At 42.2% G+C, this 18,418-nt stretch overlaps 1 protein-coding gene across 1 annotated transcript; it reads left to right on the plus strand.

The window, feature by feature from the left end:
- Positions 1-683: 683 nt before the first annotated feature.
- On the plus strand, positions 684-14,837 carry LOC106086807 (probable peroxisomal acyl-coenzyme A oxidase 1). The gene is made up of 8 exons (XM_013251618.2): positions 684-877; positions 6,124-6,283; positions 9,309-9,601; positions 9,668-10,073; positions 10,137-10,643; positions 10,706-10,811; positions 14,295-14,450; positions 14,513-14,837. Exons 1-8 carry the CDS (start codon positions 748-750, stop codon positions 14,771-14,773), a joined length of 2,019 nt encoding a protein of 672 aa, XP_013107072.2. The 5' UTR covers positions 684-747; the 3' UTR covers positions 14,774-14,837.
- The last annotated feature ends 3,581 nt before the right edge of the window (positions 14,838-18,418 follow it).

Below are 18,418 nucleotides of genomic sequence, written 5' to 3' on the forward strand. Positions count from 1 at the left end.
ATATTTTATTATAACTTTCAACCACTTTACCAATGAAGGTCTAAATCAGCTGTTAACCTGATATAGCTCCCATATAAACCGATCTCGAATCTTTACTTCTTGAACCGCTAGAGGGGAATTTCAAGTTTGGGTGATGATATTTGGATTGCGAGTTCTCTGGAATATCTTTTTTCAAGGCCCTTTATATATAAACTTAACCAAAAAAGATACATCATAGGGTCGATTTATGAACCCAAAAATACAGTTTAGTTAGGGGATAGATATAGGGGATATAGAACGACCGTTCCAATATGGTAAATAAAAGATATTTTAAGTAGGGTAGAAATCTATAAAAACAAGTAAGAGATAACATTGAGTATGCGAAATTTGCCCTCTTCGGACTCTGTCATCCCATCTCATCTCTGGCATGAACAAGTCGTACCATCACTTAAACTGATAAGTTTTTAAGAGCACCCACCTATATCTCTTTCAAACGATCACTTCTGCTTCTCTGCTCTTTATTTTGTTAAAACGCTTTTGCGGCGTGTACGCACATCGGCAAACATGAATTGGCACATATTGCAATAGACATGGAAAGCACCAAAGCTTTCGTGTTATCTTCGCAAGAGATTATGAACAATCCACTTGTTTACTCAGTGCAAAGAGTAAACGGGTCGCTAGCGATGGATCGTGGCCAAACATTTTACGAATAGCTTTAGTTTATTTCTACAACTTTTAATTGAAAGACGCATTCGTCGGAGCTACGATATGAGCATTGTACCGAAGACTGTTAATCCGGATCTGCAAAAAGAGCGCAAAAATGCAACATTCAATTCCGAAGATTTTGCACTGTGGTACCATGGCGGAGAAGAGAAATTAAAATTCAAAAGGTTTTTGGGTAAGTTGAAACAAAGCTAGTTTTTGACATCCAAAAAGAAGAAATGAAACAATGCTACAAACTACTGGTTTTTTAAAGAGAACGCAAATAAATTATACGATATACAGGGCTGCCATATGTAGAGGATTGTTATGATTTGTGAGATTTTTACACATGGAATGTAACTGACCTAGACTCGTTAAAAAAACCGAGGAGAGCAATATTTGAATGAGTCTAGATATGAAAACTATCTCATAAAGTGAAATATCTGATAAAGATAATAAAGAGTAACAAAAATAAACAGTTCAATATAAGAGCATATAATCTTATGTAAGTAATGGGTGATTTTTTAAGAGCTATAGGAAAGTAAAAAAAAACACACATAAAATTCAGAAATCTTTATTTGAATCGATAGTACGGTCCTTATAATTTAAAGTTTGAAGATTATTTCATACAAATGTTGACCGTGAATGGTCCATCCGCTTAGTCCAATTTTGGCATACTCTTTCCAACATTTCTGTTGGTATTTCACGAATAAATACTTCAATGTTATCTTCCAATGCGTCAATTGAAGCGGGCTTGTCTGTATAGATATGAGCTTTTACATAGTCTCACAAAAAATAGTTAAAGGCATTAAATCACACGATCAAGGCGGGCAATTGGCCGGTACAGAACGTGAAGTAATATGTTCACCGAACTTGACTCTTGTTAAAAACACATGTCATGCAAGTCAAGCTCTTTGGGTAAAAAAAGTTGGATATCATCTCACGATAGCGCTCACCATTCACAGTTACGTTACGATTCGCATCATCTTTGATGAAGTATGGGCCAATGATGCCACCAGTCCATAAACCGCACCAAACTGTGACTTTTTCTGGATGAATTAGTAGCTCTTGCAATGCTTCTGGCTGATCTTCACTCCAAAATCGACAATTCTGCTTATGCTTACGTACCCATTGAGCCAAAAATGAGCTTCGTCGCTGAACACAATTTGAACTTTCTTAACAGAGCACCCATTTTGATAATGAAATTCAATAATTTTCAAGCGTCATTCGTTTGTAAAACGATTCATGGTTAAATTATGGACCATACTAAAGATGTTTGACAGTGAAACAAAACACGAAACGTGCGTGAGCTGTTTAAATCAAATGCAAATTTTGCCCATGAACAGTCCACGGTCCCACCAGGGGCAAACTTCTCATATATCAATGAGTGTAGTCAGATTCAAGTTTAAGCTCAATGATAAGGGGCCTCCTTTATAGCCGAGTCCGAACGGCGTGCCGCAGTACGACACCTCTAAGGAGAGAAGTTTTACATGGCATAGAACCTCACAAATGGTGCCAGCATTAGGAGGGGAAAACCACCGCTGAAAATTTTTTCTGATAGTTTCGCCAGGATTCGAACCCAAGCGTTCAGCGTCATATGCGGACATGCAAACATCTGCGCTACGGTGGCCTCCTGCTGTTTAAACCAGTGCTGCCAAAAAGATAATAGCTATGAAATCACCCTTTACTTAAGAGTGATCTTTGACAGGAAACTGAATTGGAAGAGTCACAATCACGTTTCGAGAAGGCTCACAGGTGCTGGGCACTATGTAAGCTCGAAATGTGGCCTTAATCCGAGGATAGTCCACTGGCTCTACATGAGCATGATTGGACCAATACTAAATTACCCCTTAAAAGTTTGGTGGACTGGACGGAGCGATGAGGACTACACCCACTAGGGCCTGGAGACTATTCTAGACATCCAACCCATTGATTTAAGGCGATGTGAGAATGGATAGAGGATAGGAGCAGGTCATACCTTCGCGGTATAATCGAGGCGACCATAGGAAACCTGGAAGGAAGGGAAGAGGTTTGCGATCGGATACATAAGACGACACTTGAGGTCAAGTGCGAGGCACTGCTGGCAGCGGCACAATCATGAATTGACGGAATCCTGGTGCTGCCATACTTCACAAATGGATATAAGCTAGAGGTCATAGTGGGCCTGGGCGTTCGTCGCCCACACTCTTAACTCGGTAAGACGATCGGTAGGATGATGAAAATCCTATAGAAAATCCGAATCTTGAAAAGCCGAAGCTATTACTGAAAGGAAGGAGGTCAGTGTAGCTTTCGGTATCATAACAGTACACTTAGGACTACGAGGACACTTATGCATAATTGGTGCTGCAAGTGATAGCACGTGCATGCGGGGAAGATGATAAGACGTTGGAGCATTTGCTGTGTCATTGCCGGGCTTTCGCGACAGATGCCGGCACTTAGGAGGGGACACAATACCAGACATGAACCAACTTAAGGGCGTGGTATGGAAAATAATGAAGGATTTTGGATAAGTAGAATGGAATTCCTAACTTAGATTCTCTTTTTCGAGGTTAACTTTTAGTATTTAGTGCGCATGACATACCGATTACTGGCTTAGGTGTATGTCCATAATAGCATGGAGTGGATTAATATCCGCTCCCTCTTTTGAACCTAAACTAACCTAACCTAAACCGCGAGTCATGCACTGGGTATATGCTGCAGTTGTTAGACCTATAATACTATATGGTGTTGTAGTCTGGTGGACGGCGCTTCAAAAGCCCATCTACTGCACAAAATTCATCTGAATCCAAAAGAATGGCTTTTTTGTACATCACAGCCACACTGAGGACGACACCATCTTAATGCTACAACACTTGCTGCGACCACTAGTGTGCGCCTAAGGGAGCTTGGTTTTTGCGGCGTCTACGGACACTGTTTTATACTTAATACAATGCCTGATGGTCTAGGCAGTGTGTATTACACATGGCTTGAACAGTTTTTTTAATGAAAACTTACTGCACATTTGTTCTTAATAGGACTGTTTGGTGGTAGTGCAATTTGACCACGAGTTCATATTGACCAAGTCCATATCATCCAATTAGGGCTAAAACTATTCTGTTATCGTTGAACGGCGGCGAATCCCATTCAGAGTAAAGTGCCAGTCTTGATCATCACGGAAGAAGTACGACCCAATGATGCCGTCGGCACATAAACCGCACCAAACCGTAATGTTTTGGGATGCAAGGACGACTCATGGAGTACGTGTGGGTTAACGGATATTTTGCCTATTGACGAAGCCATTCAGCCAGATATGAGCCTCATCGCTGAATTGGACGTTGCGCTCTTACCGTTGAGGCCACTGACTTCGAATTTCGGTAGTAAATTTTAATAATTTCGACTCGTTGTTGGCTCATATATCTTTCCATCATGAATCAGCAAAGCTTGCTGACGAGATATATCAAAAATGGCTTCCCCCCGGGATAAACGAAACTAAAATAGAAAACCTGACTGCATTGGAAAAGGATATCTGAGACGACTCATAAAGTCAGGTGCGCACACTGCCAGCAGTCTTGGATTAAGTTCTCAGAGACCCAGTTCTGCCTCTAAACGGAACTCAGAGCGATCTCATAATGCATTTAAATGTAAATGGGAAAATTCGAGGATTTCAAGTGTGAATATCTGTACGGACAATAATTTGGCCATTGGGACAGTAGGGTCAGTGAAGATCCCGGATATCCACGCCTTCTCTGAATAGCAAAGTAACGAGGAGAAAGATGGCAAGAGGAGCAAGATGGCTGCTTTATGAGCCAGATAATTATCAATGGTTTACCTGGTAAATGGTTAGCTAAAGGGGAGGGCAATGAACGCACATGCAGGACTTTGAAACAATGAAACGATCGGAAGGACGATGAAAATCCTTTAATCAGAGACGTAGCAAAACGGGGTTCATATTGGGGGTAAATGGGAATTAAATCCTTACGGTATCATTATGTGAATCTACATACGGATCATAGGTGGATAACAGAGTCGTATCAAAATGGGGTTCATATTGAGGGAAAGTGGGAAAGAAATCCATACGACTTTCGGTATCATTATGAGAATCTACACACGGATCTTAGACACTTTTAATTCCTTACTCGATACAGTCTAGCTTAAGACCCAATTGTTTTTTGTTTCCATTAAAAATGGGCAAGCAAAAACTGTTATTCATAGCATTGAGGGGCTACCGCCAAGCGAAATAAGAAACTTTTTTTAATCCAAATATCTGCTCGTTCATTACCATAGAGTATAAGTTCGTACCTTTATCGCACAAAATATGTGAAAGTATTTAAAATGTTAAGATTTTTAATATTTTCGTATATTGCATGTATTTACATGAGAACATTTCTTATCGTTGCTGGTTTATGCTAATCGTTTCGAGCGATTTTATTTGTTTTTCACATTTATATGACTTTCTTGATAAGGACTGAAGTTTTGATAAGATTTGATTGTGAACTTTATCGAAAGGACCGAACACCTCAGACATGATAGTCTTCAGTTAAAAATGTCGCTTGGCGTAATTATTTCGAATTTATTTTTGTCTGCTCTGCCAAACTCCAAAGTTTGAAATGTAGGCATGCAGTAGAAGAATTGCATACCTGACTTTTGTCTCATATTGGTATTGGGTGGGAATAGCAACTAGTTTTTATGTTTTTCTTTGTTACTTGCAGAGGTTTGTATTAGATTTGTCAGATTATCGGGAGATTGGGCCGCCGGTCTATAGGGCACCTATATCCAAATATAATCCGATCTGAACCACTCTTCACAGTGTGGTGGCACAGAACTCAACGTGGCAAATTTCGTCGAAATCGGATGAAACATGACCAGTTTATTGCCTCAAGATTTTATGTCCGGATATCGGTCTATAAAGCGGCTATATGTAACTAAAATCCGATTTTATGAGATCAGAAAGTCAGGTTTATATACAAAGAATATGAAATCATCAAAATTGTTTGGAATATGTTTTTATACCCAAGATAACTGCAAAATTATAAATACCCAAATAAAAACCCAAAAAGATATTTATTGGGTACTTACCCGACAGAAACTCATCTTTAGCCATTACCGGTCCGTCGCACTTCTTGTAAGGCGGTAATATCTGCCTATTACTTCTCCATTACATCCACCAGCGCGTATACTACACCTTCTCTATAGAGAGTGCGAATATTCCAGGTGCAGATCCGCAAATCATAATGAAATTTGAGGGGAGAATCGATAGGAAAAATATCAATTGATATTTAGACAAAAAATAAAATATCGATAGTGCCATTGATAATTTGGCAGCTCTATATTTATTCAAAATATGTTTGAGACATGAATTTCTTTGTTTGGTATATGATATTCCCTACTTCATCTATATTAATCACTTTATTGATCACTAAAAATATTCCTAACCCCAAACTTTGTATTTTACATCTTTTCCAGAATCGTATGTCTACGACGATTTGGATGAAGGAATTACCAGATTTCAGGATTTATCACATGAAGATATCTTCGCGGATGCCACAAAGAATTCAATAATCTTGGCAAAGAAATTGCGTAAACTACAAACAGAGCTTAATCCCGGTGGTACCGAAATTTGGCCGTAAGTAAATGATGAATGATGAAAATGACGAGCCAATCGATTAGAAAATGCTATTCGAAATAATGTTCATTCTTTTTCGTAAATTTATGAAAGCAGACATCACACCAATGGTAGCGATGTCGGTCAAAATTTTCGTTGAACTGTTGATTAATTTTCGAAAATTCAATAACAATTTCTTTTATGGGCTTTAGACCGTTTATCGGCAGATCGGTCTATATGGCAGCAATATCTAAATATAGTCCAATCTCAATAATATTTGGGTCGGATGTCGCGAGGAAAACATCTCACTCTTTCAAATTTCAGCGAAATCGGGTAATAAATAAAGCTTTTATGGGCTTCTGACCATTTATCGACAGATCGGACCCCATACCTCCAGTTTCAAAAACGCCAGATCTCGGAGATGGGTACACCTATTTAAGCGAAATTTTTATGGTACCCCAAAAACACGAAATCGGTATAAAATTTGGGGGTCAACTAACATGGGGGGACGCCCCATCTCAAACCCCACCCGAACGGACTGGGACAATATAGGTATTAAATGAAAGATATTTAAGAGTAGAGTACAAACTTGACAACAAAATCCCCACCCCCAAAAACACCACCCAACAAGACACTTTTACTGCTTTGGGCAATGAAAGGTATTTAAAAGTAGAGTAGAAATCTGACATAAAAATTTGTTCCTTGGTGTCTGAGGGGCCTCTCGACCCAAAACGCGCCATCAAGATTTATTTACAGATTGGGACAATATGGACATCAAATGAAAGTATAATAAAACGCTGATATAAAAATGTTTTCCTTGGTGTCTGAGGGGCTTCCTTCCCCCCACTGCCCAAAAAACTCCTCAACAGGACAAATGTACCGATTGGGAAAATATGGGTCTAAAATGAAAGGTGTTTCGAAGTTGAGTACACATCTGTTATTAGATTTTGTTCCAAGGTGTCTACGGTGCTTCTAAAACCCCAAGAACCACCAAAACGGGCATGAATGCCCAACGTCACCAAATGGGTCTTTGAGAGTTGCCCAGGCATCTGATATACATACATATTTGGGACAGAGCCTGGGACCGGCCCACCCACCTAATACGCTTCAATAAGACGTGTAATACGATCGGGATAATATGGGAATTAACGAAAGGTCTATGACAGTAGAGTTTGAATCTAATGTTGATATAAGGATTTAAGTTTTTGGGTCACATTCTGCCATTTAGCCAGACATGTAGATCTCAACATTAAAGGAATCAAATAAATTGTCTTTTGGATCTTAGCGTCGGGACGGACCGACCCTCTCCTCTCAATAAAAACAACACCAAACTGATATGTAGGACGACCGAGGATATATTTTGTATTCAAATGACACGTCCTTCCGGCCGGGCCGAATCTCAGGAACCCACCACTATGGATTCTGCTAAAAATTTATACAAAATAAATTTAGTTGAATTGCATTATTTTATTCTATAGACCAAAATTCAATCAAACCAACAAAGATTAAAGCTTCTAGAAACCACATACGAATGGTTCGGGCGAAATAAGAATTATCCCTATGCATTAGTGCGGTCCGCTGGCCAATCAATTATAAACAGATGTGAGTTCCTGGAATGTCTAGTATCTTTGACTAACACCCTTACATTAGGAATAAGAAGAAGAATATCAGACGAAGACATATCATGAAAGTACCGATAGAACAGCGCCAAACAACCCACATTGCGACGATTTTCCAGGGGGCAGTAGAGTTGGATACCCTACTGCCCCCAATCAACGTCATCGCTCTTCTCTGTACACGACCCAGTAGCTCCAGGGATGAATTTGAAGCTCCAGCCCATACATGTGAGTTGTACTCCATTTTTGGCCCTTCTCTCACCAAACTGGTGGATGGAGCGACTCCAACGCTCCAACAGAAGTGCCATGAGGTCGCCCGTAGAGCGATTGCTGCGGAACCCATACTGTTAGTCGCTAAGAAGACCATTAGACTCTAAATACCTCACAAGCGGGTGATTAGCCATGCTCTCCACAACCTTGGAGAGAGCGGAGCATATCGCAATTGGCCGATAATTCGCAGGGTTGTTTGTCCTCTTGGATATAAGCTGAACGTTCGCAAACGTTCAACGCGCCGGGAAGACTCCCGCACGCTAGGCAATGTTGAAAAGGTTGCGTAATGGACGAGCAAGTGTCAAAGAACACCTGCGCATGACAAGTGTTGATATGCCATCCGGGCCCGGGGATTAATTTACGTCTAGATTCTCAAGAACCCTTTTAACTCCCCAAGTTCGAAAAAATATCGGGGGCATGACACCAGATACATTTTCGATTAAGGGGAGTGGTTGATTGCTATCCTGCAGGGAAGAGTTTCCTGCAAATATATAAGCCAATTGGTTATCCTTATCAACCGGGTCAGTGAACGTTTGCTCATCCTTAACAAGAGTTGGAATATATAAAGAACTATAAACTACTACGCCAGATACATTTTCGATTGAGGGGAGTGGTTGATTGCCATCCTGCAAGGAAGAGTTCCCTGCAAATATATAAGCCAATTGGTTATCCTTATCAACCGGGTCAGTGAACGTTTGCTCATCCTTAACAAGAGTTGGAATATATAAAGAATTACCCTTTACTCTTTTTACTAACGACCAAATGCTCTTATTTCCTCGTGTAGAAGCAAGAACTTTAGTACACAGGCGTTGTTTGTAAATGTTTTGCGCCTAAGCACATTGACACACGAAAATCTTGCCTGCCTGCGCAGCAGTTCAGTATTGGCATTATCCGAATCGGACCATAACTTGATATAGCTCCAATAGCAAAGCAACTCTTTTCTTTTATCCTTATCCTTGCATAAAATGAGATACTGTGTTTGGCGGTTCTTAAGCTATCGTAAATTTTTGTCTATCGCGCATTTTTCCGGAGGAATTATTTGTCGATTACTTCAAATACTATTAGAAATACATTCCGTAAAATTTATTTTTTTATAATAAAAATTTTGTTATTTTTTTTATATAAAATTTAAAATTATTTTTATTCCTTTGGATTTTCAGTACTCTGTATGGTTCTCCAGAACTATGGGGTGCCGTACCATCTGGCAATCCTTTTTCTGTTCATTTTTCCATGATGGTTGGTTGCATACGAGAGCAAGGAACCGATGAACAATTTGAAAAATTTGGCAAAAGAGCTCAGAACTTTGAGATTACCGGAGCTTATGCTCAAACTGAATTGGGTCATGGCACCTTTTTAAGGGGTTTAGAAACCAGAGCAGATTTTGATCGTCAAAATGATGAGTTTGTTTTGAATACCCCGACTATAAGTGCCTATAAATGGTGGCCTGGAGGATGTAAGTAATGAAAATGGCCCTAAACAACAGAATATGATCAGAAATGTCATGCTGTTTCTTTTGCAGTGGGTCATTCGGCCAATTATTGTGTTGTGGTGGCCAATCTCTATATTGATAATGACCCCAAGGGTGTGGCCATGTTTGTGGTTCAAGTACGTGATGAGCAGACTCATATGCCCTTGCCAGGCGTTGATATTGGAGATATTGGTAAGAAGTTGGGCTTTGCCGGTGTCAACAATGGCTTTTTAGGTCTGAAAAATGTTCGCATTCCACGCACCAATATGTTGATGCGTCATTCCCAAGTGCATCGCGATGGTACCTTTGTTAAGAGCCCCGCTTCGGCATTGGCCTATTTTTCCATGGTCTATGTACGCTGCATGATAGTACGCAACAATTCGATCGCGCTGGCAATGGCTGCCACTATTGCCACCAGATATTCGGCGGTACGCAGACAAAGTCCCATTAATCCCAAGTATGGTCATTAGAAAACTAAAAAATTCCCTTCATATTAAATACCAATTTGTCTTATATCCAGTGAACCTGAACCCCAAATTATGGACCATTTGACGCAACAAATGAAGCTGTTCCCCGAAATTGCCATCAGTTTAGCCTTCAAATTGGCCTCTACAAAGTTGTGGCAAATCTATGATCAAACCGCTGAGGGTATAAAGCGTGGAGAATTTAGTCGCATGCCCGAACTGCATGCCATGGCCTGTTCTCTAAAGGCTCTTTGCTCTAGCTATTCTGCTTCAGGGGTGGAGCGTTTACGTTTGGCCTGTGGTGGTCATGGCTATTTGGCTTCCTCCAATCTGCCCAATTTGTATTCGGCAGCCACTGCAGCCTGTACCTATGAGGGCGAAAACACTGTGCTTTTGCTGCAAGTTGGTCGTTTTCTGATGAAATCCTATCGCTTTGCTTTGACTGGCAAACCTTTGGTGCCCACTATAGCTTATCTTCAGGATGCCATTAAGGAGAAGTCTGTGGGCCAGTGGACTGGATCTTGGAATAACATTATCAAGGCATTGCAAATTGCTGCCGCCAAGTGAGTTGAGGGTAACATAGAATTGGCAAGGCAATAATTTAATGTTGCCATATTTATTTCAGCAAAATTCGTATTACCTATGAAAATTTGTCAGCTCGCTTGAAGGCTGGCCAAACAGAAGCTGAAGCTGCCAATAATTCAGGCATTGAATATACTCAAGCTGCTGAGGTAAGTATTTCTAATGGGGGCATAATCTTAGACATGTTTTGCTGGCTGGGAAAAACTAAAGGAACTCGGTTATGTCCCAGTGAGAGACCTTAATAAGTACTCAAGCCAGGATACTGAAGGTTGCTACAGCCATAACTCTTAATAAGTGTTCAAGCATGAATTCCCAGAAAAGCTACGTTCATGGATTACAAGGATTTTTAGGATATGAGTCCCTGAGACCCGGATAATTACTGTAAAGATAAGTTTCCTCCCTTAGCTAGGGTAAAGCTCGCGGGGAAGGTGCCCGTTGAAAAAACTTATAACTTGCCGAGACAAGGAGAGAGAGAGAGAATGAAAGATGTTTGGTGAAGTTTAGGGTAAAGGGTTTGATTTGTCACCTCAGAGTTACAAAATGTACAGCAAGTAACGCCTGCTTGGATACCTGGGAGGGTACTCCTGGGTAGGCGACAATGATGAGAGTTACAAAGTGTACAGCAAGTAAGGGTAGGGTGTGTTAACGCTTGCTTGGAGACTTGGGACGGTAACCCACGGGTTGGCGACGTGAGAGGCACAATCGACGGAGACCTGGGTCGGTACTCCAGTGACAACGGAAACTCTATTTTCGTCTTCGGCTTTGTGATCCCGGTTGATCACAAAGGTGTTCGACCGTATTCAGGTATATATGGGAGTTCAGACTACGCTTAGGCTCTGTGGCGCCGGCGGAATCCTGGATCAGCATTCCAGTTTGTACTTAGATTCAAACTCCTCTATATGCCCTATGCTCGTGGCGGGGATTTGGATTAGTGCTTTGGTCTCAATGGAGGCTCAGATTCGGATTCGGCTTTGTGATCCCGACGAAGTTCAGGTTCAGTATTCCGGTTTGTACGGAGGTTCGGACTCCTCTATCTACCCTATGCTCACGGCGGAGACCTGGATCAGTACATCGGTATCTATGGGGGTTCAGACTCCGCTTCGGTTCTGTGATCCCCACGGAGACCTGGATCAGTATTCCGGTTTCTATAGGGGTTCGGATTCATCTGTCTGCCTATCCTCCCGGCGGAGACCTGTGTCGGTGCTTTGGTATTTATGGGGGCTCAGACTCTGCGGTGCGGTCCTCGATCAGTATTCCGGTTTGTACCGAGGTTCGGACTTCCCAGCGGTGACAAGGATCAGTGCTTTGGTATTTGTGGAGGCTCAGACTCTGCTGCGGCTTTCCGATCCCGGTGGGTCAGTATTCCGGTATCTATGGGGGCCTAAATCAGCTTCGGCTTTGTGATCCCGGTCGAGTCTTGGCGGAGTACTCCGGTATCTATGGGGGTTCGGACTTCTCTTAGGCTCTGTGATCCTAGCGGGGTCCTCGATCAGTATTCCCGTTTCAACAGGGGTTCGGACTCCACTGACTGTCCTATGTTCTCTTCAGAGACATGGATCAGACTTCGATATCTATGTGGGTTCAGACTTCGCTTCGGCTTCGGTCTAGATCAATGTTCCGGTTTGTACGGAGGTTTTGGGCTCCTCTTTTTGCCCTATGGTCCCGGCTTGGACTTGAACCAGTTCTTTGGTATCTGTGGGGATTGAGACTATGCTCCGGCTTTGTGATCTCGCGGAGGTCTGGATCAGTAATCCGGTGCACTGGTGCTGCCAGTTCTGGGAGTGGTCCCAGCTCAGTAATCGGCCTCAGCGACTGAGGTCTCCGATCAGGGACAAGGCTGGGGTCAGTGCAATGACGAGACTCACTTTAACGAGCGGGAAAGGGAACGAAAACTGTCGGCTAGCTGCCTATACCGCAAGTTGCTTATAGTTCCGGGCGAGTCCCTGTTTAGGGACTCGCGTGACTCGTGACCGAAATTCTTGTACCTGCGGGGGTTCAGACTCTGCTTCGAATGCGATCCCTGGGGAGAAACGGATTAGTACTTAGATCCACTGGTGAGGCCAGTTCCGGGTGAAGGGCCCATTTCTGATATCAGGCCCAGCGACTGACGTCCCCGATCAGGCGGCAAGGCCAGTCCGGCCAAGAAACCCACTTCATCGAACAGGAAGGGGAACGGAAATTACCGACGTAGTGCTTACGGTTTTCAGCGAGTCGCGATTGAATTCACGGACGGCATACGCAAACACAGAGACGAGGATCCGCACAATCGAAGGAGACCTGTATCGGTACTCCGTTTACGACGGAATCTCTGGTTTCGCCGTCGGCCTTGTGATCCCGGAGGAGTCTTGAGGATACGCAAACACGGTGACGAGGTTCCACTCCGGGCACGATCGAAGGAGACCTGTATCGGTACTCCATTTACTACAGAATCTCTGGTTTCGTCGTCTGCTTTGTGATTCTGAAGGAGTCCTGTATCAGTACTCCGTTTTCTATGGGTGTACGGACTCCGCTGTCTGCCCTGAATTAGTACTCTGTTATCTGCAGGGGTTCAAACTCCGCTTCGGCTTTGTGATCCCGGCGTATACCTGGATCTGTACACCGTTTCCGGGAGTGGTCCCAGTACAGTGACAGGCTCTAGCGACTAAAGTCTCAGATCGGGTGGTAATGCGGGGTGAGGCAGTTGTATGGGTCTTACTTTAGCGAGCAGGAAGGGGAACGGAAATGGTCGGGTACTTGCTTAGAGGGCGAGACGAGTCACGGTTTATGCTTGAATTCATGGCCGGAACAAGCAAACACGTGGTTTATGTGCGTGGTTATGGTCACGGTGTTTATGGGCTGTATAGACATACTCTGGCAACTAGGGAATTGCGTGATTCCTGCGTAAACACATACGAGCGGTTGCGCGAGTTTAAAAGTTCAAAACTGATCACGGTAACGCATGGTCTACGTATGTGCAAGTAGTAGCGCGAAAATAACTGTCTACGACAAGTCACGGGCACGTATATGCACACACACGGGCGGAAGCGCAGTAATAACGGTTACGGTCATTCGTGCCCTACGTAAGCACACACGAGCGGTTGTGCGCGGATAAAGGTGCACGACGGGTCACAGTTCGCGTGGCCTGCGAAAGCAAACATGAGCTGTTGGACAAGATTTAAGGTTCACGAAGCGTCAAGTTCAAGCCGGTACACAGCGTGGACATAACGGCGTCGCCAAGTTTATGTCATGCATAGCCTGGGAAGCTACACACACAAGCATTGGCGCGAAGATAAAGGTTTAAGGTGGAGTAACACACAATGCGCGTGCATTAAGAACGCATTAAAAATGCAACTCTACGAACAAATCCGTATGGCAACACAAAATGACGCTCGAGTTCAATCGTCAAAGTAGAAAATTCTTTAAAGGTGGAGTTGCATAGTATGTAACTCGCACGCACAAAAAACACATTCAAAATGTCACTCTGCAAACAAATCCCTCAAAAGCAAAGCCCATAAGTTGAACAATTTTGCGCTTTTTGGTTAGAAGATACATGTACATATACGATTCTCCCTGGCCGAAATTTACTTATATACAATATACTTATCTTTTTAAAGGCTTTTCTCTGAGGTTTTCTTTTACTTCTTTTCTTTTAGCTACATGGAAACTGTTTTGTTGCCGCCACATTTTTGGAAGAAGTTACCGGTCCTGCTGCCAGAGGCCGTAATCCAGCCTTGAACCAAGTCTTGGAAAATCTTTTGGAATTATTCTTGGTATCCACAGCTATGAGGCACATGAACGAATTGCTTAGAGTAAGTCGTTTTTCACACAACCATTTTTCGATTCCAATTTTTCTTCTGTCTTTCACCTTCAGGTTATTAACCTCTCTGATGCTGATTTGCGTTCCTTGCAAAATCGTTTGGAAGATGTTCTTAAAGCCATTCGTCCCAATGCAGTTGCTATCTGTGATGGTTTTGATTTCCATGATAGAAATCTGAAATCGACCTTGGGCTCATATGATGGCAATGCTTATGAGCGTATCTTTGCCGAAGCCAAGGCAAGTCCTTTGAACAAACAACCAGTGCCAGATGTATTTTATACGCATTTGAAGCCTTTCATGAAGTCTAAAATGTAGATACGTGTAGGTGTTTTGTTAATGAATTTCATGTTTTGTTAATAAATTTGTATATACTTTTTTTTATAAATTAGTAATTATTTATTTTTATAAATGAGTTTATTATACACGAGACTTTAAGCATTTAAAAGGTCAGGTGAGGCCCAATTTCCGGTCACAGGCAGCGGAACTCGCTATTGACCCTAGAATTAGGGTACTGAATCCGGAAATCAATAAAACGAACTATAGGCGCATTTATCCAAGAGAGGTGGTAAGTGGTAAGTGACAGCGTGTGAAGAGGAGAAACGTCTCCTGCTGAAGAGACGTTCTTCTCTCTCCTTTTCCACCATTACCTTTCCTTCGCCTAACGAGCTACTGACTGTAATGTTGTCCTGTATGTCGCATTCTTGGCCTCAGTAGCTTTTTGCCGCTCCTGGTCGTACCATGGGTTCCTAGGGGGAGGCTTTTGGTACCCAAGTACGGATGTTGCGGCTCTTTTCATGGAGTGGGCAATGGTTTGCCATTGTGCTGCTATAGTATCGGGACAGGGAGTGATTTCTTTAAGCAATTGGGTCAGCCGACTGGAGTATGCCGTGGCCACCAGTTGTGTTTGCTGCTGGTGTTTTGATCGGCTGACAGCCATGTGGCCGTGTGAATCCTTCGATATTGGAATCTGGTGCTGCGACCCAACTACTAATGTTCTTTGCCGCAGCGAAGTTTATCGGAAGTTACTTCGAGTAGGCTTAATTTTTCGATTGTTGGGCAAAATATATTTTCTCTCCTTATTTTCGCATTAAAATCTGCCAGAATGATTTTATTATCACGGGCGGGAGATCGGTCATATTCTCTTTCTAGGCGCTAATAGAAATATCCTTGGTCTGTTCGTCCTTGTCTTCCGTCGGGGTATGGGCGCAAATATAGCTGATGTTAAAGAATGTGGCCTTTATGCGGATTGTGGCTAGGCTTTCATCCACCGGAGTAAACCTAGAGACATGGTGTTTCAGTCTTCGACTAACAACAAATCCACTGCCAAATTCATGCCAGGTTTCATGGCAGCTATAATATAGGGCGTCACCTCTCGGTGTGGAGACCTTCCAGGCCTACGCTACTCTACTCTATTCTACTCTCCCATTTGGGAAAATTCCACAAATGGCCGTTGGTGGTATTAACTATTGCCAAACATAAATAAGTTTTTAACGTGAGAGCATGGGGAGCTCAACTTCAACGTAACCCAATTTTTAGCCGGTGATGGTTGCTACAGCTACCTGTATCGCTTCGAACATGATAACTCTGAGTCCTTTATAAACAAACAGTTAATATCAGATAGTAAGGAATCGGAGTAGAATTGGGCTCATTATTGAGCCGGTCCCCCGCGAAGTAATACTATCTGTCAGTTCCTCGGATCGGGGGTAGGAGATGAGGGTGTGGTTTAGTACGTAGAAATCGTTTTCAGTACGGACTGAAGATTCGGAGGAAAATTGGAACTCGTTGTACGCCTTTATAACGACGGTCCACAAAACACTGAGAGAGGGAAAAGATCGCGCGAAAGGCTTTACAAGTAACACAGAGCTAGCGAAGTGCAGATAGTGTCTGAGAAAGAGGGGCAAGGCCCTGGGAATGGGAACTACTCTACTCTACTCTACTCTACTCTACTCTACTCCACTCTACTCTACTCTACTCTACTCTACTCTACTCTACTCTACTCTACTCTACTCTACTCTACTCTACTCTACTCTACTCTACTCTACTCTACTCTACTCTACTCTACTCTACTCTACTCTACTCTACTCTACTCTACTCTACTCTACTCTACTCTACTCTACTCTACTCTACTCTACTCTACTCTACTCTACTCTACTCTACTCTACTCTACTCTACTCTACTCTACTCTACTCTACTCTACTCTACTCTACTCTACTCTACTCTACTCTACTCTACTCTACTCTACTCTACTCTACTCTACTCTACTCTACTCTACTCTACTCTACTCTACTCTACTCTACTCTACTCTACTCTACTCTACTCTACTCTACTCTACTCTACTCTACTCTACTCTACTCTACTCTACTCTACTCTACTCTACTCTACTCTACTCTACTCTACTCTACTCTACTCTACTCTACTCTACTCTACTCTACTCTACTCTACTCTACTCTACTCTACTCTACTCTACTCTACTCTACTCTACTCTACTCTACTCTACTCTACTCTACTCTACTCTACTCTACTCTACTCTACTCTACTCTACTCTACTCTACTCTACTCTACTCTACTCTACTCTACTCTACTCTACTCTACTCTACTCTACTCTACTCTACTCTACTCTACTCTACTCTACTCTACTCTACTCTACTCTACTCTACTCTACTCTACTCTACTCTACTCTACTCTACTCTACTCTACTCTACTCTACTCTACTCTACTCTACTCTACTCTACTCTACTCTACTCTACTCTACTCTACTCTACTCTACTCTACTCTACTCTACTCTACTCTACTCTACTCTACTCTACTCTACTCTACTCTACTCTACTCTACTCTACTCTACTCTACTCTACTCTACTCTACTCTACTCTACTCTACTCTACTCTACTCTACTCTACTCTACTCTACTCTACTCTACTCTACTCTACTCTACTCTACTCTACTCTACTCTACTCTACTCTACTCTACTCTACTCTACTCTACTCTACTCTACTCTACTCTACTCTACTCTACTCTACTCTACTCTACTCTACTCTACTCTACTCTACTCTACTCTACTCTACTCTACTCTACTCTACTCTACTCTACTCTACTCTACTCTACTCTACTCTACTCTACTCTACTCTACTCTACTCTACTCTACTCTACTCTACTCTACTCTACTCTACTCTACTCTACTCTACTCTACTCTACTCTACTCTACTCTACTCTACTCTACTCTACTCTACTCTACTCTACTCTACTCTACTCTACTCTACTCTACTCTACTCTACTCTACTCTACTCTACTCTACTCTACTCTACTCTACTCTACTCTACTCTACTCTACTCTACTCTACTCTACTCTACTCTACTCTACTCTACTCTACTCTACTCTACTCTACTCTACTCTACTCTACTCTACTCTACTCTACTCTACTCTACTCTACTCTACTCTACTCTACTCTACTCTACTCTACTCTACTCTACTCTACTCTACTCTACTCTACTCTACTCTACTCTACTCTATTCTATTCTATTCTATTCTACTCTACTCTACTTACATATACCCACCTCCTTTTCTCTCTTCTCTGTAAATAATCCTACCTTTCACATCAGGCATTTTTAACTACAACTCATGAATAAAATAAATCATACCGATTCGACTTTACTAACTTCCATAACCACTTATATGTTGCAAAGTAAAAAATATTTCATTTAAGAAAAATTTTCTTTAAAATAAGTTAAAAATTCATTAAACTAACCACCATTTTTTTTTTTGTGTAACTGCCAAACACTGTCTGTTTAGCCAAATTTTTTCTATTCTTTTCCCGGTTAATTGGACTCAGACTGTGCTCTATTATTAGGTAGCTGATAAGAACTATTAACAGCTGACTGACTGATTGCCGAGAAATAATCGTTGCACTTCAAGTTATTAAAAACTTCTCTGGGCGCAAGTGTTATATGATAAGCCGCGCAATTG

The sequence above is a fragment of the Stomoxys calcitrans genome, chromosome 5 (genome assembly GCF_963082655.1).
Source record: "Stomoxys calcitrans chromosome 5, idStoCalc2.1, whole genome shotgun sequence".
Lineage (NCBI taxonomy): Eukaryota > Metazoa > Arthropoda > Insecta > Diptera > Muscidae > Stomoxys > Stomoxys calcitrans.

What these genes read in the sequence shown, in the direction of transcription:
- LOC106086807 (XM_013251618.2), top strand. Translation starts at nt 748, where the DNA reads ATGAGCATTGTACCGAAGACTGTTAATCCGGATCTGCAAAAAGAGCGC. An exon ending in GGTGGTACCGAAATTTGGCC is followed by an intron (nt 6,284 to 9,308) that starts GTAAGTAAATGA and finishes TTGGATTTTCAG; the next exon opens with TACTCTGTATGGTTCTCCAG. An exon ending in CAAAGTCCCATTAATCCCAA is followed by an intron (nt 10,074 to 10,136) that starts GTATGGTCATTA and finishes TCTTATATCCAG; the next exon opens with TGAACCTGAACCCCAAATTA.